Source organism: Gallinula chloropus, assembly GCF_964237585.1.
Source record: "Gallinula chloropus genome assembly, chromosome: 28".
Lineage (NCBI taxonomy): Eukaryota > Metazoa > Chordata > Aves > Gruiformes > Rallidae > Gallinula > Gallinula chloropus.
In genome coordinates this window covers 1,777,108-1,800,836 of record NC_140113.1, presented here as the reverse complement: position 1 = coordinate 1,800,836, position 23,729 = coordinate 1,777,108, and the positions used below count along the sequence as shown (strand labels likewise).

Sequence of the window (23,729 nt, the reverse complement as noted above, 5' to 3'; positions counted from 1 at the left end):
TTGCATGGGTATTTGAAAAGAATAGTCTAAATCTGAGTAGCTTGGTGTGAAAAGATCCAAAGCACAGATCACTCACTTGAAAATACACAAGTTCCCCAGACCTCATAACACAGAAAAGGGGGTGGGTGGGTGTTAGGAAACATGCTGTGTGTCTGCTGTCAAGGTGCATCAGTAGGCTTGTGCATGGTGAACCCCCTCCCCCCTCCCCATAACTAAGAAGAAACCAACCCAAAATGCAAGAGGCATGAGCAGACAACCCAGAGGAATCACAAATGCAGTGCCACAGCTCTTTATTAGCCCCCTTCACTGCCTGGAAAAGCAAATCCAAGATGTTCCTTCAAGAGGTTATCAGGAAAAGCAAAGCAACCCCTGCCCAACAGCTGAAGTCTCTAACAACAGTTAACGACAGGTGAAATGAACCATGTTGGACTGACAGGGAAGAAAAGCCTGTTTCATGAAGAGAGGCAGTAAGGACTGTTCTGCTGTTTCAGTAATGTCAGTGATTGTGTTTATGCTACAACCAAGGGCTTCATTTTCAATTCATGCTACGTTAAAAAGTCTTCTTCCTCTTTCATTTTCTTTTAAATGGTGCATTTTAGGTCTCCTCAACCTACAGGAGAAAGAGCAAGTGAGAACTTCTCTATCAGGAAACTATTTATAAGGGAAACAGAACAGTTTGGGGAATTTACAGGCCAAGCGACCAGGTCGCTGTTCTTTGTGACTATCGAATTCCAACTTGGCTGGACAAGAACATACCAGAGGTTTTAATAACAAAATAAAACTCAACTTTCACACAAGAGGCCCAAATTATTAGGGAAACGTCCAAAGCAAAAAAGTGAATTATGGTTAGAGTAGGAGTACTTCAGAATTACACACAGGAAAACATTCTTGCTTTTATTTTGGTGGAACAGAATACAGTGTCCTTCAGCCCAAACTATTCCAAGCTGGCAATGTTACCTTTTTTCTTCATGCTGCAAGACTTCAGGAAACAGAACAGGGACAGGAAGGGTTAGAAGTTTAATTTTCTATTTAAGGCTGTTAATTCAGCAAGATATTTAAAAATGTACTCGACTTTAAGCATGAATAGTTGCATTGACTTCAGTTAAGATTATTCACATGTAGTTAAGTCAGGCAAGTGCTTAAATGGCTTGTTGAATCAAGCCATTAAATGAGAGCTGCTTTATTATACTGATTTATTTTAATGGCTGGCAGAGCTCATGACATGAGCTTATTTTATTCTTCCAAGGGCTAAATAGCTGTTTCCTCACCGACTTTTCTCAAGGTGTAACCTGGATGCCTCCTACACTTTAGCCACAGAAATATGTCATTTTCTAAGAAAAATTGTATGCAACATCTATTATATATAGTGGCTTAGCTCTCCCTTAAATAGTAACAGAAAAGAACAGTACAAAACAATAGTTTCACTTTTTCAACAGACAAGAGCATCTTCTTGAAAAACTAAAATTAAAAAAAAAGTATCACCACAATATAAATCCCCAAATAACAATAATGAAATGGGAAGAAATAAAAGGAGTTAGCAAAACATCCTGTGGACTTCAAAGTCTCTTATTACCTCATTAAAAAAAGCTTTTCTGGTGAACCACAATGTTTTGTTTCTCTCTGTTTATAAACCCACTAAGACAGGGAACAAACGGTGCCCACAAACCTACGTTGGGATTAGAAGGTAAAAACAGTCTGCCCCATCTGCAGTCCAAAAAGACAATGAACCCAAGAGGGCAGCCAGTGAGCGTAGGATCTGGGGAGGACACAGTTTCCCTGCAAGTGGCAGAAACTGGTAAGGGAGAGTAGGGGTTATGAAAGCAGAATTCGAGTTGGAACCGTGTCGGGAAGTTCTATCTTGGAGGCCTGCAAGATATGAACTACTGAAGAAACAGTCAGAAGTTCCCAATGAAAAGCTGTGACAAGCTGTAATGTGCCATTTCAATTACAAGGATGAGGGGAAATGTTTGTTGTTTTTTGTTGTTGTTGGTTTTTATTGTGTTTTTTTTTAATTTTTTTTTTACTTTTTTTGTTTTTTTGCTCATCAATATGATGAGCATTTCACGTCCCAAACCACATTCAGGTAGTTTCCAAGTCTGCTTTTTTTGTGTGGAATCTACTGATCCAGACCAAAAAACCAAACAAACAGAACAGGGATGCACAGTTCTTAAGTCCTGGAGCCTTCAACACTGCCTGAAATAATAGCTGGCCTGGGGTATCAAGAGATGCCTGCAAGATGGTGTTCACAGCAGCCTTGCAAGCAGATCGGCTCACATCTGCTATGTGCTGCCAACGTTCTGCCCGTCACCTTCATCATTAGGACCTGAAAGAAACAAAGTAATTGTCTGTCATAAGAAATATCAAAGAATCACAGAATCACAGGGGTGGGAAGGGACCTCCAGAGCCCATCAGGTCCAACCCCCTGCCAAAGCAGCTCCCTAGGACAGGTCACACAGGTCGGTGTCCAGACGGGGCTGGAATCTCTCCAGAGAAGGAGACTCCACACCCCCTGGGCAGCCTGTCCCAGGGCTCCCTCACCCTCACTGGGGAAAAGTTCTTCCTATGCTCTAACTTTCAGCCATTGCCCCTTCATCCACCCAATACTTTTGTTCTTCCCCACCCCCTCCCTGCAGTGAATCAGGATGGAGGAGCAGTCTGTCAGAGGTGGAATGTTCTAAGCCATAAGACAGCAAAGCAGAGATGACTCCCAAGTCAAGCCTTCCTCAAACTGAAGATTCATACTTGAAAATTATGTTCTCCTCTTCTACAATGAAATTAATTACACTCTTTCCATGTCCCTTCTCAAACCTTCTACTTTCCAAATAGCACAGTACTTGAGGAAGTAGCCCAAGCCAGTCATCTTGGGTTTTAAGTGCAAGCCTTGGCCATGCTGAAGGCAAAAACCAAACTCACAACCACCCCTTCAAAACCCCATCAACAGCGTTAGGATTAATCAAAGCACACATAACCTCTGCTAAACTGTGACAGGTAGCTCAGAGAAGCAGCAGAGGGGACATTAAACACCTTTGGAGGAGAAGCAGGAGGAAACAGCTGCACTGCAAAAGGCAATTCAGGCAATGAGTGAGAAGCAACAGGCCAGAAGCACACCTATAGCATACACCAACTGAGCAGGCAGTCAGCCAGAAAGAAACCCAGAGAGAGACATATGGAAAAGAGGAAGCTATTCTCTTTGTTGCTTACCAGTTCCAACTGATCCTGAAGGTGCAATGACATCATCATCACTGTCTTCCTCATTTGACTGCGTTACCTCTGGCTCAGGTGCTACATTCTTGACTTCTTGCTCCTGTTCCACTCTACTCCGCAGGGCCAGGATGCGATGGTGTAACGCTGCATACAGCTGCCCTGTGTCTTTAGAGCTGGCCTAGGGGTTTTATCATTCAAGAACAAGAAAACAGTGTAAGGAGTTAGGACAGGATAAACTGCTGCTTCCATATCACACACCAGTCACGCCCAGTTTCACAAGTCAGTCTCACGTAGGGTTTTCCAAGCCCCATCAGAACGGGCTGTGGTACACAAAGCAAGATGCCAGGGAAGCTAAACTGATGGTGAGTGTATTCCTCAGCCCAGCACCAGCCTTCCCTGGCTAACATCACCACTACTACCTGATGTTATATAATCATCTGCACCCAGGAGCCACACAGCTCTCCTGACACCTCCCAAAAGCTTATGCTAACAAAGATCCTGAAGAAGTTTGTCTTGCACAGACTTTTCCTGGGTTGTCAGTAACTCAACTTCACATTTTAGTTGCTCATAATCAAGTCATTTAATTGTTCCAAGAGGGACTGTTTCAGAGGGAAGCATCTGTGACAACCTATCCAAGAATGTATCTTTTTCTCCTCTCAAAGGTTACAGGCCCCTTCATGCCTTCAAAAGCACCAACTTTTAGACCTACTGGGGATATCACTTAAAGGAACTCCCTTTCAATACTACAAAGCTGTCTTCACACTGTCAGTTAACTACTCATACCATTACCCCCAAGTTAGCTGTAAGGTAAGGATCCCTCTTCTATCATTCTTCCCTAAAAACCTGTTTCTGTCTTCCCCATCTGTCACAAATCTGTCACCTCTATATGTACAAAGTTCCCCTGCAAGAAGCTGTAGTGAACAGATTATTCCATACAAGATACTCATCTATACTCAAATAAATAGCAAATAACCTGATGACAGATTAACTCAAACTTTTCACATCTAGAAAAACACTGAAGAGTTATCCATTAATTCCTCTGCTTTTTGTTTCTATCAGCAGATACTCAGTGTCACCAAGTGCCACGCCAGGGCTCCAGATCCCAACCCATCACACCTGCTGTCACAGGGAAGCTGACCACTTGCTGTTACCTTAACTTCTGATCCATAAGAATGCTTAATTCTTTAGCAACCCCTCGTGCAGAATCAGTGTAAGCCAAGAGAGTACATTCAGACCTCTCACAATCTCCAAGTGCTCAGAGCAGACAGAGAACAACCTTTCTTGCTGGCTGTATCAAGATCTCTCCAGTGTTCTAGTAATTCAAACTGGGATGGCTGTTTCCCCATTTAGCAAGCACAGAAGTCACATTCACTGTCCTGCTACTGCTTGGAATACTCTGTATTAAAAGTGTTATCCTTAGCTACTAACTCTATGCTCTTGACAGGTATTCAGTGCACTCCACCCACACCACAGATAAGACAGACAGCTGTCCTGTGCTACAAGTCCTGGTAGATCGAATTCTGGTTAGGCCTTTACATGTAAGTCCATGAGATGCCTGTTCCCCTTAGAGCAAGAAATGAGGTACTAGAGTTATAGTCACAGAAGGTGTGGAACAGATCTCATGTCTCCATGGTCAGTGGTCTGGACAATCTGGCTTCCTAGGGCAGCCTTTTACACAGCATTTCTTCATCTCTAGTACGGCTGTTCAGGCAAGCAGAGGCTGCCAAGCCCCTTGTCTTTGAGGAGGGTGTGGTGGCAAGGAGGTAAGGTGCAGAGAAGAACAGGAACATTACCTCAGCTACAATTCAAGCAAACACCAGTTTCAGTAGGAAGGTTAAGATGTAAACCAAAACCCAATACTCACTGATATAAGAAAAACTTTAACTCCCTGGTCCTCCGTATCCATCGCGGTGATCCGGATACTCTTCTCACTGGCTTTGTCGATCTGCATCTGAGCCCAGAGCTTGGTATTTAAGATTAACCTGAGACTCCCCTGGGTCCTCATCACTAAAACCAACAGATAAAATTAGTTAGGTGGAGAAAGACACAACACAAAGCTCAAAACACCCAAGATGGCTTTTTACTGTGTGAATGTGTAAGTCTTTTCACAAAGAATATTAAGGGAAAGACATTAAAACAGGAATCTCTCCCAACTGTTAATGTTAATCAAGTTTATCAGTCATGTCTAAAGGTATTTAGTCTTATGTTAACACAGAGCTCAGCAGCTGGATCCGAGCTGAGAATCTCAGGCACATTCCTGCCCATCAGAAGAATCATGAGCTATGCAAAGTCTTCCCCCACCACCAGCACCCCATCCCAAAAAGCAAAGATTCCAGATCTGAAGTGTTACCATAAATGTCTACTCAAATATTCTACTTGCTAAATATAGCTTGGTTTTGGGGAGTGTGGTGGGGAGGAAGGCGGGGGGGGAACTGGAACATTTGCTACAATAGGAGGATATGAAAAAAATCTGAAAAGGTCCAAACTGCTTTTGAGTTGCTGTAGCCAAGACAGAACCAAAAGTGGATGGTGCTGTGTGCTGTGGCAGCACCTTATGAAAACAGCATCACTGTGACCCAGTACCTCCTTCCCCCCTGGTTCGTCTTACCCAGCCGAGACTGTAATGTCCCATCGTCTGTTGAGGCCATATCATTGAGTCTCAGAAGCCCTCGCCCTCTTTCCACCCAAGACTGAGAGATTTTATCAAATACAAACAGCTTGCACTGAATCTGTAATAGAAAAGATCTCTGAGGCACAGCAGGTGATTGAAGTAATCATGTATTTCCTATTTAGTCACAGTTGGGTAAAGAAAATTCAGATTTTATACTGCAGTTTTGAACTGTTTGTGGCTGTGGAAACCAAACCACTCCTCCTTCTCCTCTCTCTTGTGATGAAGTCCCCCACACATGCTGTCTGGTTCCCTAAGGAGTGAGTTATTGGCAGAAGCTGTGTATTCTTACAGGATCAAACAAGAAGAACAATCTTCACATAAGGTACAAACTTCCACAGGGGAAACTTATCGTGGTAAGAGACACCTATGGTCTTAAATCAGTCAGTTCCTTCTACAGCCTCACGTGCACTTTGCACTACTGAGGCTGGTTGTCTGGTGCTGGGAAGACCCAGCACAACAAAAGCAAAGCCAACCTCACCCTGTATTAAGGATAAAAGGATGAACCAAGAAGTTTGCTCTTTATCAACTCACAGCCTGACCCACACACGGTCACAAATAAACAAGAGGTGTTTTTCCTGCCTCCCTGTTCATCAGTTTGAAGTAGTACCCCTTTCTTCTTTCCACTGGTAGGACTGCCCCTGCTTCCTATAAATGCTCCCTTTTTCCTCCCCTGCCCAATATCTAAGGAAGACAGAGTTCCAAAGAGTTGTCAGGGCCTGGAACAGGCTGCCCAGGGAGGGGCTGAGTCACCTTCCTTGGGGGTGTTTAAAAAAAGGGTAGATGAGGTGCTCAGGGATCTGGTTTAGCACAGGATGGGAATGGTTGGACTTGATGATCTTAAAGGTCTCTTCCAACCTTGTGATTCTGTGATCTCTATATCCCCAGGAAGCATCCAGGAGTTTCTGAATTACAGAGAAACAGAAATACCAGAACAACCATTTCAAGGCCATTCTTGTCATCAGGGATTTCTTCTTATCAGACACACGTTATAGATTATTGTTTTGTAGGGTAATACAAGTGCAACTGATGCACATCCATGTGCTGTAAGAACAGACCAGCTGGTCTGTAACAGCAAACAGCTATCCTTAGAAAAAGAATGCAGTTCAGGTGCTGGGAAACTCAAAGATCAAGAAAAAAAAACCATAATTGGAGGATAAAGAGAGGAGGAAAAAAATAAATACCACTTAGCTCTACAGGAAAGCCCAACACTTTTTTAAGGACATACTGAAGTGAAAATGAATAAGTACAATGTCAAATAAATCATGAATTACATCAGGAGTTTAAGGCATGACTGAACATCGTTCTAAAACACAGTACTAAGTACCTCAAGACATATCCCTGAGCGCTTTTGTATGGTTTCTGCTACACAAGAAACCAGATTGCTGGGATAACACTCCATTCAAGTTTAACAAGGTAATTATCATACTACTGGTTATTTGAGGCCTTAATCATTTGAATGAAAACAAACTAAATATTTGTCTTTTGTAGGACACAGAAGCCTTGACATGACTGAATCAGGAGAGTATGCTGAAGGTTCTTCTGGATGGCCAAAACACTAAAACTCATTCTGAAAGGGGAAATAAAGAAACAACAAAAGGATCTGACAAGAACTCGCCAAAGTTTGCATTTTAAGGCAAGAACAGATGCTGGAGACAGGATGGCTGAGGTTTAGGGAGTTGGATGCTGTGCATTCACTGGACATCCACAGGAGTCCTCATCAACTCAAAGCTCCTCTACTTGATCTGCTTCTTACCTGCAACACGTTGCTTTCCGCTTCCTCGCCGGTAATCACTTCTACCTTGGCTAATAAACACTTCCTGGCTGTTGCTTTAGTGTAGGCTGCTGCAGACTCCGCCAGCGATTCCGAAACATTATTAGCTGAAGAACAGTTCCAAAGGTTGAGAATGATTAGCATATAATTATCAAAGATTTAGAAAGGTCTCACAAGTGTACCAGAATTCAGAGAAATAAAGTGCAGACGTTAATAGAGCGTTAGAAACAGGACTGAAGCTTACAGCAGGAGTTAAAGCTTAAAAACCAAAGGACAAGAGACTCTACAGCACCCAGCACGTCACCTCCCAGCCCTAGCCTGGATCTTTGGTTACAGGAGACAGTACAGGCAACAAAAAATTTAATAAAGTTTTAGTAAAGTAACAGGATATTGAAAAAACACAGTCATTTAAAAACAGGGTGAGCTTCCATTCCTTGAACAGTAGTTTCTTTTTCACCTTTCTCTGGTGTGGCTTCCTGAGATGAGGAATCAGACCCCGACTCTGTAGCAGCATTCTCCTTATTACTCTCTGTACTACCCTCATTTGATTTTGGTGGACTCTATTGCAAAAAGAAGAAGAACAGGTAAACAGAAGAGAGGAAGCAGGCACTGATTTTGCAGACCAAGACTAGCAATCAGCTACTGAGGGAAATCTCAGTGTTTACAAACCATACTGCAAGAGGGGAATCCCAGGGGTGACACTTCCATGCAAAAGCTATCCTACTACCCCAGCCAAGGAACTGAATGGAGCATGACCTGAAAACCAGTTCAAATTCTTTTTCCCTGAAACCAAAACCAAATTTCAACCCTTATTTTGAAGTTATGTTCCATAAAGCAAAGCAATCTCAATACACTTCAATTCATATTTGAACTCCTGGCTCAGTGGCTGGGAATTTACTGTTGCATTAACTGTTCCCTTCTGGCACCTGCACAGCAATAGAAACAAGAGTGGGAAGCAGTGAGGCACTACAAGTTCTCTCTTAGGTTGGTACTCAATAAGCAGAGAATCTCCTACCTCAGTAGAGGCAGCTGCCCTACTGCCAGACTTGAAATCCCATCGCTGGGGGAGTCACAGCACTGATCCTTTCTCCGTTTGGAGGACAGCAAGCAAAGCACCCTCAAGTACTGATATTAAAGGACTCATTTAAAGCAGCAAGCTGTGCCATTAAAGTGCTTGGACTTGAGAATCACAAGCATGACAGAAGGCTCTCAGTCTCCTTATGCTGGTAAAGTCTGGCAGGGAACTCCTGGTGAGCAGGGCTGTGCAGAGAAGAGCTCGTAATGAACCTCCCACCCTGCACTTCAAATAAGTCATCTGCAAGGGAAACCACTGAAAGAAACCCACACTCAGTGTCAGGGAGAGTTAAAGGGCCTCTAAATACCCAAATGAGAATCTGTAACACAACCTACTGGCAACATTACAGCATTTCATACATAGTAGGTACTCACTAGGACTCGCTCACTCATGTTCTGTCCAAAAACAAACTTGTTGCTAGATGTGTCTGCACTGTTTGTAGAGTTCTCTACACTGAAAAGAACCCAAACAAAACCAGGTTTAATTCAGGAAAATATCTGTTTACCTTCTATTGAAAAAATTCCTCAAAAAGAGAGTGATTGAACTGGCTTTAAAAATGAAGAACTGCTTAACAGAGAAGCACAAGCAGAAATTCCTTCAACTTTGTAACCCAAGAGCACGTTCTGGTTTTACAGAATGTGAGTTCACTGATGAGTTGTGTATTATTTTCTCACTGCAAATACATTCTCCTTAGATATCTAATTACGTATTAGATGCTGAATGCTAAGAGAGGGCTTACTGTTTCATCAGAGCATACTACTTTTATAAGACCCTATTCTGCATGCACAAACTCGAACCACTACGCATTTTAAAGCCCATTTTCTCAGAAAGAATTGAAAGAAACATTTGCAGTCTCATAACTGAAGCAAAGGCAGCAGGGAGAAGTAATGCCTTTTACTGGACTGGCTGCGATGCAACAGCCTCCCCAGGGAGTTTCACAGTCAAATTTCAGCCCTCACCTTCTGAACAGAAGTATCGTCCTCCCCTGTGGCATTTTATTAACAGATTTTAAATGCCATTTAGGAAGGACACCACAGTTTTACTAATTTACAGACTCAAAGAAGTAACAAGTCATTGTTCACCTGCCTTCCCTTCAGGTATAGCTCTGACATGGATGTACACAGTAGGGGAACAGGCCTACGGGCATTCCACTGCGTTTGGAGAAGGGAGGCATGGATGTGCCTTCACAGTTCTGGTGGAAACCAACCAACCTTTAAACCATGCGTGTCGAGTGGCTACTTCTGAATAAGAATTAAGGAACAGAGGAAATCCTCAGGGGAAAAACAATTTTGCCTACTAAGGGAATTAAATAACAGTCTATCCCCTACCATGTGGTGAATGACAGGGTGTAAAACATGCAGACTAGAAGGACAAGGCAAGCACACCTTGGTGCTTCTCCTACAATTGTTTCACAGCCTCAAGCGATCAGCAGTTCTTCCAGGAGCAGAGATGTCACTCTATTGCTCTCTGGGGAATTTGTCCCCCATACTCCTCCAGTTATCAATTTCACAGCTCTGTGTAGCAATCAATTCTTTTCTGTTTTCCACTCTTTCCTCTAAGACTACCTGTTTTTTTTGACCACCACTAAGCTAACATTTTCCAGAGCCATAGAGACATCTTAGTATTAGGTGAAGGCTGTCAGTTCAGAGCCCATCCTGTATAGATGGAATTAGCAGTCTTCTCCTGGCTGCCTCACTCTACATATACCTACATCATTTCCTCTGATGCTATCAACTAATCAGAAAGTCTCTCAAAGGCCTCCCAGTCAAGATTCCTGCTTATGGGCCCTTGACCTTGCTCTGAAAACTTTAACATCATGATCACATGGCTTGTTTTTATTAAAACCATTCTTCCCTTTATCTGTATCGTGTGAGAAACACATTGACCACCACAAACACAGCACAGATCTCTATGGGATTCTACCAGTAGCTCCAATTTATTCCAGCATTGTTTCTTTCTAATCAAGATGACTCATAGGACGTGTTGGGTTGGAAGGAACCTTTAAAGCCATCTAACCCAAACCTCTGCAGTGAGCATGGACACCTTCAACTAGAGCAGGTTGCTCAGAGCTTCATCAAGCCTGACCTTGAATGTCTCTTATTTTGTACTTGTGCAATTTTCTGAAGAGGTTTTAGTGAGGATCTGGTCAAGTAACTGGCATCAAATACATCTCCCTTGATGAGAATTCCCTCCTATCTACATCTGACACATCATTCTTCAGAAGCTGGGATTCCCACTGACTCAGTATAAGCCCTGCACCTAGTAAAGAGAATAATTCTCAACACAGAGTAAGGAAAAGACTGTCCTATAGTTTATCCTGTAGTCTCACCTGGAACTGATGTACTGTAGAAAATAATTCGTTGCAGAAGGTAGGTCTGATGTAGGAAGGCCAGCATTCTGCACATCGGCGCTTTCGTCACTTTCATCTCCTAGCTACAAAAAGAGCACAAAAAGAGCTATAAAAAGAGCACAAAAAGAGCTACAAAAAGAGCACAAAAAGAGCTACAAAAAGAGCACAAAAAGAGCTACAAAAAGAGCTGCAAAAAGTACTGACAGTTTGAACTACCCACCACAAAATTTTAGGATCATTCTTTCCCAAGACAAAGTTCCATCCACAAACACTTCTTACAATAAAACAATGTAAGCCCACATCTCAGTAATACGCTTCCTACTCTTACACCAGGAAACCTTCCCAAGCCTGTCTTCAGGAGGAGGTACTAACAACCCACCTCAATTACTTCATGCACAGGCTTGAACCTAGGATGGCCTCTTTTTATTTGCTCACCTTTCTGTGAAGCCTTGGTTGCACAGGAGCATCTTAGGAACACATTTCAACTTAATTCTGACCCAAAGGGTAAGAGAAAACAGGACATCACACCACACTTCAGATGTTACCTATGATTGCAGTAGGTGTGTTTATTTTTGGAAAAGCTTTGTATGCTACTAAAGAATATTAATTTATTTAATGTTGGGAAGACCAGTTTTACAAAACAGCCAACCAAACTGTGTTCACAGCTTCTAATTCTGCACAGAGTTTTTAACCCTGTTAAAATAGCAGCTTCTAAGTGCTTCATAAAGAGTGTGTAGTGCTCATGCCAAGAAGAGATCTGTTCTGCTGCTGCTTTTCCTCACTCAAATCCATCAATTCTAAGCAAGATAAACATGTGCTTACCTTGACTCTATCTCTTAGGTTCTGCCCAAATACAAACGCTTGCTGGGCATTTAGTTCTGCTTTCTCACAGCTGTCATTATCTGAAGTATTGTTGGAGTCTTTCTTCTGACATTCTCCTGCCTAAAGACAAGGAATTGAAAACTTTAAAAGAAATTCAATTTCCTAGGCTAAAAAAAAAGGACACAAGGTGGTGAGTCACATGGTCATTTACAGTTCTGCACTGGGTTTGGCTGGGCTAGAGTCAGTTCTTTTCACAGCAGCCAGTATGGGGCCAAGGTTTGGATGGGTGCTGAGAACAGTGGTGATGACAGAGATGTTTTCCTTCCTGCTGAGCAGCGCTTACAGAGCCAAGGCCTTCTCTGCTTCTCACCCCAATAGTGAGTAGCTGGGGTGCACAAAGGGTTAAGAAGGGGACACAGCTGGGAAAGCTGACCCCAGTGGCCAAAAAAGAGTATTCCAGACCATACAACATCATGCTCAGCACATAACTGGGGGCCTGGCCACAGCAGGATCCTGCTCAGAAAGAGACAGGGCCTCAGTGAGGTTTTTTCCTCCACAAGTAGGAAGTGACTGCATTTGCACATCCCTTGTTTCACATAGATTATTCTTCTCTTCCTTTGTTATCCTATTAAGCTATCTCAACCCACAAGGGAATTTTCCCTGTTCCCTCCCATCCCCTTGGTGGGGGTGAGCAAGCAGCTGTGTGCTGCTTAGCTACCGGCTGGGGTTACACCATGACAAACAAGTCCCTGACATCTCCACAATCACAGACTGGTCTGGGTTGGAAGAGACCCCAAGGATCACAGAGCTACAACCCCCCCTGCACAACCTAGCTGTATCAGCTGCCTTCAGACACTAATTCTGGCATGTCAAAGACATTCTTTTTCTGCTGATAGCCAGCAGTGTGCCCTGGGGGCTGAGAGAGACAGTGGGATCCTGGGGGATATCAGGAGGAGTGTGGCCAGCAGGTCACAGGAGGGGATCCTCCCCCTCTGCTCTGCCCTGCTCAGGCCCCACCCAGAGTGTTGTGTCCAGTTCTGGGCTCCCTGGGATAAAAGAGACAGGGATTTCCTGGAGAGAGTCCAGAGGAGGGACAGAGATGCTGAAGGGCCTGGAGCATCTCCCCTGTGAGGAAAGGCTGAGTGAGCTGGGGCTGTTCAGCCTGGAGAGAAGAAGACTAAGGGGGGACCTTATTAATGTTTATCAATATCTTCAGTATGGGATGCAGGGGGAATGGGCAGCCCCTTTTCAGTGTCTGTGGAGACAGGACAAGGGGGAATGGCTGCAAATTGGAGCATAGGAAGTTCCACACCAATATGGGGAAGAATTTTCCCCAGTGAGGGTGAGGGAGCCCTGGGACAGGCTGCCCAGGGGGTGTGGAGTCTCCTTCTCTGGAGATATTACAGCCCCATCCAGACGCCGCCCTGTGCAATATGAGCTGGGGAGCTGCTTTGGCATCTCTCAAGGTCCCTTCCAACCCCTATGATTCTATGGGCCAGTGCTGCTGCTGGGAGTAGACCTCCATCACTGAATGGATGGTGCAGACAGGGTAAAGGAGCATTCTGCTGAACAAAAGAAAAAATCATTAGCCTAGGATCTCCTTAACACATCCTCCTTTGTGGGGGAGTTCTTTGTTAGAGTTCTTAGTTCAAGTGTACTGTTAGGACAGCGCAAGAACTACTACTACACCTGAACTGTGGTCGTAGTATGGATACCTAAGAGGACCATCACTGATGAAGCTGCACTCACATTACTGAACAGACTCTTTCTAGAAAATATTTTGAAGTTTGAGTGGCTTCCCCATCCTTCTCCAACTCACCTTGTCTTCAGAGTCAGAACTTTTCAGCGCTGCATCACTTAGCGATTCTGACGTGGCTGCAGAGTCTGGTGAGATATTGACACCATTGGTGCCACTGCTGAGAACTGCAATGAGGAAGGTCAAAGTCAAATAAAGTCCCTAGATATTTAGATTGTCCTAAAAGCAGTAAGTTTTTTGTAACAAACTGCATGCTGTTTTTTTTAAGTCTGTGAAACATCAGGATATGAACTCCAGAGTTCCCAGAGTACTTTGCAAGTGAGGTGAAGACCAAGATTCAGCAATTCTTAGCAAATTCAACATTCCAAAGGCAGAAACCCAAGTCAGCAACAAGTTCCTTTATATATATACAGATGCTGCAGGGACTTCAGCACATATGACTCCAAGCAACCACCCTGCTCCAATCTAACACTGTTGACAGCCAGCAAGGCTCCTCTCTGGGCTGACCTAGCTCCTTACACACCGAACTCCTGCTGACGATCTGTATCCCAGATGATGTTCTCTGTAGAGTCCAACCTGTGCCAACAGACACGCCAAGGAATCAAGCCTACAAACATGTGGTTCTAGGCCAGACTCCACACTAATTGAAAGGGCTTCTGTTTCAGTCCAACTGAACTTCCAAATACTAAGAGGGAGCTGAGGAGTTGGGAAAACATAGGACTTCAGTAGGCATGGACACCTCAAACAGGGTTTTTTTCCCTTAGCTTCCAGATTCAGTCAGGCCTATTTCTCTTCACTGTATCAAATTCCCTAACAAATTGATCAGCTGTGCCCAAGTGATCAGCTGGAGTTTAGTACACCACAGCCACCACTGTCACCTGAGACTGATAATCCACACCCATAGAGGTCTTTTTATTCCAAAACTACACCAAAGCTGGAGGTCTAGCAACACCTGAATGGAAGGGTTGACTGTGTCACCCCCACTTAACACAGCTGTACTGAACAATCCAGATGTTTCTTTTCTGAAAGGAAAAACCTCCAAAAACAAAGGCAGATGCTGAGGAAAAACAATGTGGTAAAGAACCTGAGTATTTTGTTCTCCTCAGCAATGTTCTAATAACTAACTAACTAAAGCAAAAGCATTACTTACCCATCTGTGAAAAAGCTTTTGGCTGTGGTGCCTGTAGGACCGCCGGGCGTAGCACTCTCCTCTGCTGCTCCTTCGGTTTCTGGCTTGGGAGACCTGCAAGTACAACATTTATTTACAAGCTACAAAGCTTTAGACTTGAAAAATGTAACTTCATCCAAACTTCTGATTAATCTGTAAACTGAAAGGGTAGTTGAACTGAGAGGGTAGACTGAGATTAGGTATTAAGAAGAAATCCTTCCTTGGGAGACCCTGGCGCAGGGTGCCAGAGAAGCTGGGGCTGACCCTGGATCCCTGGCAGGGTTCAAGGGGGCTTTGGGCACCCTGGGCTGGTGGGGGTTTCCCTGCTTATGGTGGGGGGATACTGGGGGGGGAGGGCGGGGACTCTGAGGTCCCTTCCAACCCAAACCAGCCTGTGATTCCATGATTCTCTCCCTGCTCCCAACAGAACATACAAAGGAAAACAAGACATTGAAAAAGCTTCCACCCCCTTCTCTCCCATCCTTCAGTCTCAAAATAAAAGATAACTTCCCAGCCTTAGAAGATGTTTTAAAATCAATTCTCTCCCTTATCCAGAAAAGCAGGGAAGCGTGACAATGATTCAGAAAGAAAAGTGAAATCCTAAAAGATGAATGAATAGGATTGTTTGTGCACTGTTCAACTGACATTCAACATTCCAAGTCTTCCTTTCTCCTCCCAGTAAGGTTTCTTCCCAAATACTGGTAAATGATTCCCCCCTCTCTTCTTCATACAATCAAATGTATTAGTATTAGAATCTTAGATGTGGTTTCATTTAACATTCTGTCTTTTTGAATTAACCTAAACTTGTTGTAAGATATACAGCACTCCAATCCTTTAATTCCCTTCTGCATCAAAAAGCCAACTGTCATTAAACAATCTAATAACAAAAAAAAAACAAAAATCCCAAACCATCTTAATATCAACTCTTGAAGGTTATGGCAGTCCCAGAAGGTCCAATTTTCTTCCCTGACCAAAGCTCAGATGAACACTTGATACAATAAAATACTGCCACAGAAGTTACTCAAAGCAGCTCAGCTGAATATTCTGTCACTAGTTGCATTTCCAGCCACCCATATCCACAGGACACAACCACCACTGAAACATTAACAACTCTAAGTTGGAATGTTCATATCAGCTCAAAAAACCCTTGGTCTTTAATTTTACTACTCTCCTTGCAAACAAAATTACCCCTTTCCATATCTATCTTCCAACACCAAACCACTTTTGTTTTCTCTCTAACTCCTCAGGAGCGGCATATATATATATTTATGTCTTTCCTGGACTGTGCTAGGTCTATATCAGCAACAGGAATCTCCAAGCTGAGCTGTACCATAGAACAGGCAGCACCAAGGACCCTGTGAAAGGCCAGGGTGCAAAGTGGGGAGCAAACAACCCTGCAGAGATCGCTCTGCCCTGGTCCCAGATTGAGCACCCAGCGAACCTGCTCAGCACACTCCTGCAGCACCCCTTTTCTTCCAGTTTTCTACCAACAGAACCCAGTTTACAGAGTCCAGGACTACTCTAAGAATTAAAGCAAAGCACACTACGCAGAGACAACTAGGAGAGACATCTCAGAAATGCAGGACTGCTCAAAGCCAGGAGCTGGGGGTGTGTATAGACATGACACAGTGGATACTGCCACGGCCGCTCCAGAGAGCACAAGATTTTTTTCTGTATAAACATGGGTATTGCCACTTGCCAGTTAGAGTAGCAGTTTGGGAAAAATGCCTAAATAAAATGCTTGAACTGGTGTCTTTGCACTGCTGCAGAAGACCTGGAACTCACCTGCACTAGGTGCCTGCCCATGGATAAGTATGGGTGGCTTCAGCCGGAACCCACTGCTCTTTTCCTCTAGAAGCAAAACACAAAGTTACAAGGATGCAGCTGTAACGTGCTACACACACTGATTCAGTCACAAAATTCCTCATGCTTCTCCCACTGGAACAAGCTACAAGCTTTATAAATATCCAAAGTCATAAGGAGATTTCCCAAGAACAAATTCTCTTTTCCCAAAAGAAGCCTGAATTTCTGGTGATCACCACAGCAAATCCACATCAGACAGGAACACAAGTTGGTGAAACAAAGAATTCAAAAATGCTTTTCAGGAGAAACATGAAACAGGCTGTTTGCACAAGAGAACTGGAGTTTCTTCTGTGAAGGCCTTTGCAGAGGTTTCACAGAAGTACTCAATAGTAGCCTTAAGTGAGAATCAAGCTAAAGAAAGGACAAGTTTGACTGAAGATGACAAGCACCCAATGCTAATTATCATAATTAAGCTTAACTGCATAGCATATTTCTTGTAACTCCATTAGCTTTTACACTATGAAAATAAAAGAAAGTCCTTTGCTTAACAACAGTTAAGCCTTTTAGATAAAAATACCCAAATCTCAGCCAAACAATATTCACCAACCCACACCTATTACAAAAAAGAGTTCCCAGGGACTGACCAAGTGTCATGAAACACGTTTCCTTTTAGGGGGGTAATGGCTGTGCTCAGAAGAAGAGAGCTCAGCACCTTACCAGGTTTGATTAGTCTCGTGCCAGTTAAGCACAAGGTAACAATGGGCAACAGCAATATCAACACAACTGAGCCAACAGGCAGGCAGAGTCTCTTCCACCACTGATCCCAAAGAATTAAAGAATTTTGATATTTGCTATTTTAATTACCCCTAGAAAGCATGAAATGAAACAATGAAGTGAGCAAGAGAACAGTTGTAGGATCAGAACCATCACCACTACTGTTCTCCCAGACAGGGTCTTACCTCTGAGCTACCTGAGGACTTTGGGTTGTGACAGACTGAAAGCAATTTGCTGAGAAGGAGTAGAAAAAATGAGGAAGCTCACCTGGTTCTGAGTCAGAGTTGCCTGTAGAGGGTTCACAGAAGCTTGATGGCATAAAGACGTTGTTCTTTGTTACTGCAGTCAGGGAAAAAGAACAAGAAAGGGAAGTTGTGCATATTGTTCTTGACAAGCTGCACTTCCAGGCACAGCAAGGCCACGAGTTGAAAACATTTTTTCTAGTTATTCATTTTGTTTAGTTTAGGTTTTTCTTTCTTCTAAACTAAAGCAGTATTACAGCCACAGAAGGAAACAGGCCACTGCCCAGAAAATCCCCTTAGCTTGTCCCGAAACAGTAAGAGAGAAGCTGTCACTTATTCTGGAGGGAAGATGAACACAGGAATCCTGGCCTGAATTGCATCTGAATGAGGAATTAGAAGAGTTTCTTCCTAATATCCAATTAAAATCTACCCCCTCCCAATTTAAAACCATTCCTCCTCACCCCATCACTCCCTGCCCTTCTAAAAAGTCCTTTCCCAGCTTCCTTGTGGCCCTCTCAGGGACTGGAAGTTGCTGTAAGATCTCCCTGAGCCTTCTCTTCTCCAGGCTGAACAAACCCAACTCTCTCAGCCTCTCCTCAGAGGAGAGCTGCTCCAGCCCTCAGATCATCCTTGTGACCTCCTCTGGACCTGTTCCAAGAGGTCCATGTCCTTCTATTCTTGGGAACTCCAAAGCTGGACACAGCACTCCAGTGGGGTCTCATGAGAGCAGAGTAGAGGGGCAGAATCACCTCCCTTGACCTGCTGGCCACGCTCCTTTTGATGCAGCCCATGATGTGGTTGGCCTTCTGAGCTGGAAGTGCACATTGTCAGCTCATGTCGAGCTTCTCATCCACCAGCACCACTAAGTCGTGGCTGCTCCTTAGTATTCACCAAAATTTGAGATTTTAGAGATTCTAATCTCAAGAGCTAAAGGTATCACAGTGGTGGAGTTAGCAAACCATTTCAGGCAACCCAGGAACGCAAGGAAGCTCCTTACAGGCTCTACACAGCCTGTTGTCCCAGCAGAAAGCCCACCACACCCCTGTGTATCACGTTTATGCAGACACTGTTCTTGTAGTAAGTGGCCAGCAAGCAGACAGCATCGGTCCCCTGAACCCCAGGCAGTTAACAGGGCTGGAGACCTCCTAAGCTCTACCCCAGAAACTCAAGATCCTAAAGAAAAGGGGTTCTTGCCCTGACTAGCACTGGCAGCACGAGATGAGAACACTGCACCCATAAAGTATCAGCAACACTTTAAATTCTGTGGTCACTATTTCTTTAAAATTAGAAGGAAAAAATAACTCTGTCTTCACCTTTTAGCCAGGCTTCCTGAAGGGGCTGTTTGCTGGGAGTTATTTTTCACTGTTTTCTCATTTACTGTTTGTCTCATCTCCTTTACTTCCCCAATGATGATGGAAACAAAGCAGCAAAGTCTCCAAACCTGCCCTAAGGACTGACATATCTTAACTAAAATAATCCCCAACCAAAGCTGTAAACCTCCTGTTGCCTCTGGAGAGAGAAAGTATACATTTTAGAGACATTCCTATGGGTGAACACAGATACTAAAGACAACTGTTCCTGCAAAGGGCAAGGACTGCCCCCTGCCCTTCCCAGGTACCTGCCCTGCCTGCCAACACAAACAGGCATATGATCACCAGGCATGAAACATGCCAAGTCCTCTCCACTTTGAAAGGAACAGGAGGAAGGGAAAGGACTAAACCACAGCAGAGTAACTAAGAGACAGGTAGTGTTTAGAGAAATTTAAGAAGTGACCTGATTACAACAAATAAAGATTTCTGGTAAATTCAATTCACCTGCACAAGATTTAAAAAAAAAAAAAAAAAACCCTGAAGCTACAAATATAAACTTACAAGAGAGAAAATATTGTAAAATACATGATTTATCAACTTCTTTGGGCTTCACTGGATCAGCTACCACAGTCAGAGCATGTGGTGGTGGTGCTCTTAAGCCAAAGCACAGCAGGCAGGAAGAGGACTGCTGGTGTGACTGGAAAAAAGTACATGGAGGAAACCCACCTTGTGCTATGTAATATCCCAACACCACTTACCTGACTGAGAAGGAGGGAACTGAGTTAGGGATGAAGTTCTCTCACGCTTTACAGGTGGACAGTAGCTCCCATCCTCTCGATCAGATTCTGTGTAAAAAGAAAGCAGTTCCAGAAAATACACAAAATTCTGGGAACACACATACTCATGGGGCTTTAATCCTACAATCAAATCTCTTACCATCGCCACCTTCTGGACTTGATCCATCTGCTGATCTCTGAAATCAGATGAGAGTGATAAAAGTCACCTACTGAACACTCCAACTTCTTTGGATACATCCAGAAATGTTTATCCTCACTTGAGACATTTTTGCTTCACTGTCAATGATGCACATGTGAGGCAAAGCACTATTTTTCTCACTGACATGTACACATACATCCTGAGTTTCCCCCTGACTGAATTAACCTTACTTAACACTAAGTATTTGATTTACAAATTAAGATACCTGAAAATTCCCATCCAAGCACTAACATCCTTAGAGACTATGGAGCAGCTGGGACAGTTACATGTTTCTATATATTGAAAATTTGACAATTTAAAAATCTGGTTTGATTTTAAAAATATTTAAAACATTCTTGAAGTTCCAAGCTTGGAACCACCAACACCACCATTACTTGGGAACTCATTCAAAGCAGTTTTCTTAATTAACATGCCATGAGCCCCTTCAAGAGAAGAGGCAGCACTGGAGGGACAGCTGCCTTCCAGGGCAGCTCTATGCACAAGTACTAGGGTATGTTTGCCTGGAGCATCTCCCCTGTGAGGAAAGGCTGAGTGAGCTGGGGCTGTTCAGCCTGGAGAGAAGAAGACTAAGGGGGGACCTTATTAATGTTTATCAATATCTTCAGTATGGGATGCAGGGGGAATGGGCAGCCCCTTTTCAGTGTCTGTGGGGACAGGACAAGGGGAAATGGCTGCAAGTTAGAGCATAGGAAGAACTTTTCCCCAGTGAGGGTGAGGGAGCCCTGGGACAGGCTGCCCAGGGGGTGTGGAGTCTCCTTCTCTGGAGAGATTCCAGCCCCATCTGGACATCGACCTGTGTGACCTGTCCTGGGGAGCTGCTTTGGCAGGGGGTTGGACCTGATGAGCTCTCGAGGTCCCTTCCAACCCCTGTGATTCTACAATAGGGATTAGCATAGGATGCTCTCCTAACTTTGTCCACAGTATCAGGCACCAAACAGGAACAGAAAAGTACCACCACCTCACAAGCATCCTGGTCAAGTACTTGGGAAACCTTTGGCATAGGGCATGAAAAGCTGATGGTGGTTCAGGAACACCCCTGCCAGCACCCCATCCTCACAGATCTACCACCCAATTACATTCACACTGTATTGGATGATCCATCCTCTTCCTACAGAATTGGTCAAGGACACCACACTACTGGAAGATATCTCATCAGGCACCTCCCTTACCAACATACACTAGTTTCCTGAGAACTATGGCTAAAGTGGAAAGCCATGGTGCAATCTATCCACTAGCAACTGGCATCTGAAGTCAGGAAAAAAAATAATCTACTTTGCACAGAAAGTGTTGTCAGATTTACCAGCAATTTGTTGTCATTTCTAGCAAAAATCCTGAATGCAAAAGGAAGCCATTTAGTAAAAACCTTGCAAGAATGCAACTGCAGCTCTGTATGTTAAAGATCAACCAGATATTTCCCCCCAAACTTCAAAAGCCTATCAAGCTGTTACTAACACATCTGTATTATCAACACTCAAGGAACAGACAAAAAACCCAAAGCTGTGTAACATGAGCTTTAAATTATCCCATCACTGTAATTCCATTAAGTGATGTAAACCCAACTGAACATGTTCCCTCCTTGCATGGACAAGGAGGAGCAATATCCAAAACTGTCCCAGCATTAAGTATCTGCTCTCTCAGAATTATTGCCATGTTTTCTGGTCTAAGCAATTTAGGAGATTCAAGCTATGCAAGAGTCCACCTGATGGGTGTTATGGTGGTGACCAACATCACCAGCCCTAGTCAAAGTACATGCTGAACAGAATTTAAAATGGACTTCCCTTTCTCTCACGTGTATTTTTCCTTGCACAGACCTCTGAATAGTTAAGATTCCCAAAGAAATGTCACAGATCTAAATCAAAACTTTCACAGACTCAGGAATTTAAAGGCCAGGGAAGAAAATATCATAACACCCCAAGCACAGACAGACTGGAGAACCTCACTCATGTCTCCCTCAGCATGGGAACTCCTGCCTGAGCATTGGAGACACCCAAGTTCAATTGTTTGTTTTCAGATGAATGAGTTACCCCACTGCAGAGCTACCAACACTACTGGGAACTGGGGTTTAATTATGTTATACTGAGTATCCAGCAAGAGACACGCTGCTGTTTCCTCACTGTCACTATTCACCCTCGTTACTGGGACATTCACTTACCAGGTCTCCTCATCTTTGGATAAACCTCTGTTTGGTTCACCACAGCAATGCTTTCACCAGTGACCAATTCACTCTTGCAGATCTTGATATACATTCCCAAGGCCTTCCTCATCAGGAGAAAGGCTTTCAAGAAAATAAAGCTACACACACAGGATCCAATGACTTCCCACAGACCCTCCCTAGATGACAAACGATGCAGAGGGAGAAGCCAAATGCTGGAGGCAACCACATGCTTTCTCTCCTCTCTACCAGCAGACTGCATAGGAATCCAGAGCCAAGAACTCTGCACCTCCCAGGAGCTCTGGGCAAACCTGCCAGTCAGAGGCAGAGGGTACAGGCAGGGAGCTCGACAGGACACACGTATCCTGTGTTGGCAGAAGCTTTACTTTCTCATGAAGCACACTGTGAGGGTACTGCTGCACACAGAAGTTGCTTAAGTGTTGCTTAGTTTGGAGAAGAGACCAGACAAAACTTGGGGGAATAGATGCATGAGAAACACTTGATAGACTGGAGAGGGAAATGTTCTCACAAGTAGTGATAAGGAACAGCAGACCAGCCTTTCCATTTCAGACCTCCCCCTCCCCAGGCTACACAACCCCAATGCATGTTGGACACCAGAACACTGCACAGAAATGAAAACCAGGACCATCATCCCACTGGGAACCATTAAGGTGACTCAGCTTCTCACCATTCAGTTCTTTGACAGTAGAAGCTGGAGAAACTCTTAAAACCAGTGACACCAACACCCAACCAACAATTTACTCCTTGCTGAAGAGCAGAGGCCACTTTTCCCTTATTTGCTCCTCCCCCTGCTTTTAGAAATCCAGCCACAGAGAGGTTACAATCACCTCTAAACAGAGGCTCCTACAAGTCAGACATCTCTAATTAACCAAATTACCTTTAAGGCTACCAAATCAATCCTTTTTAAAAGTGCAAGTGAAATAATTACTATGCCATAAGGAAGCACAAACACTGCTTCTTTACACCCTTTACCTCCTCACACAGTTGCTACAACAAACTAACAGAGAACATGCATAAACTTCCACAAGTTGGTCAGGTTTTGTTTCTTCACAGTAAGGAACAGCAACAGGGCAGGGAAGGGAGAACTCAGGTAAAGCAAAAAAGGTCAATGTAATGAGGTGAAACCTCCACATGTACTCACAGGGCTGACCTCTGTCCATCTTAAATGTATTTTGCAAAGTTAGACATAAGAAGAGCATGGTACAATGAGGCTGCAGCCCAGACACTGCACACACATTATATATGTGGCTACATTCTAGAAATGGCCACGGTCCTGCACAACAACCCCAGGCAATGCTACAGGCTTGGACAGGGTGGCTGGAGAGCTGAGCAGAGGAAAAGGATCTGGGGTTGTTGGTTGACACTCAGGGTCATGGTTTAGTGAGTAACAGAGGTGGTAAGTACAGTTGAACTAGAAGATCTTGGAGGTCTTTCCCAACTTTAATGCCTCTGGGATTATTGAGCTGCCATGGCTGTTGCTTAAAAGCTGTTCCAGAACCTCACAAACAATGGGGTGCTGCTAGCATGGCTCCATGGCACACAGGCTTCCTTGGGTTACACAGCTGAAAGTCAGGGCACCACCATCAGCTCTGCAAGAGGCCCTATTGTCTGGCC

The 23,729-nt window shown here is 44.0% G+C and overlaps 1 protein-coding gene across 1 annotated transcript in view; it reads right to left on the bottom strand.

The window, feature by feature from the left end:
• Window positions 1-350: 350 nt before the first annotated feature.
• RANBP3 (RAN binding protein 3) overlaps window positions 351-23,729 on the bottom strand; it is a gene marked incomplete at its 5' end in the record, with an annotated part of 43,265 nt that continues 19,886 nt past the window's right edge. Inside the window, 15 exons of the mRNA XM_084276332.1 lie at window positions 351-2,323; window positions 3,202-3,382; window positions 5,069-5,211; window positions 5,813-5,933; window positions 7,629-7,753; window positions 8,104-8,206; window positions 9,096-9,174; window positions 11,051-11,154; window positions 11,894-12,013; window positions 13,713-13,816; window positions 14,800-14,892; window positions 16,603-16,668; window positions 17,662-17,733; window positions 19,705-19,791; window positions 19,883-19,919. Coding sequence (XP_084132458.1) covers window positions 2,280-2,323; window positions 3,202-3,382; window positions 5,069-5,211; window positions 5,813-5,933; window positions 7,629-7,753; window positions 8,104-8,206; window positions 9,096-9,174; window positions 11,051-11,154; window positions 11,894-12,013; window positions 13,713-13,816; window positions 14,800-14,892; window positions 16,603-16,668; window positions 17,662-17,733; window positions 19,705-19,791; window positions 19,883-19,919 — 1,479 coding nt within the window. The 3' untranslated portion in view covers window positions 351-2,279. The remainder of the gene's footprint in view (window positions 2,324-3,201; window positions 3,383-5,068; window positions 5,212-5,812; window positions 5,934-7,628; window positions 7,754-8,103; window positions 8,207-9,095; window positions 9,175-11,050; window positions 11,155-11,893; window positions 12,014-13,712; window positions 13,817-14,799; window positions 14,893-16,602; window positions 16,669-17,661; window positions 17,734-19,704; window positions 19,792-19,882; window positions 19,920-23,729) is intronic.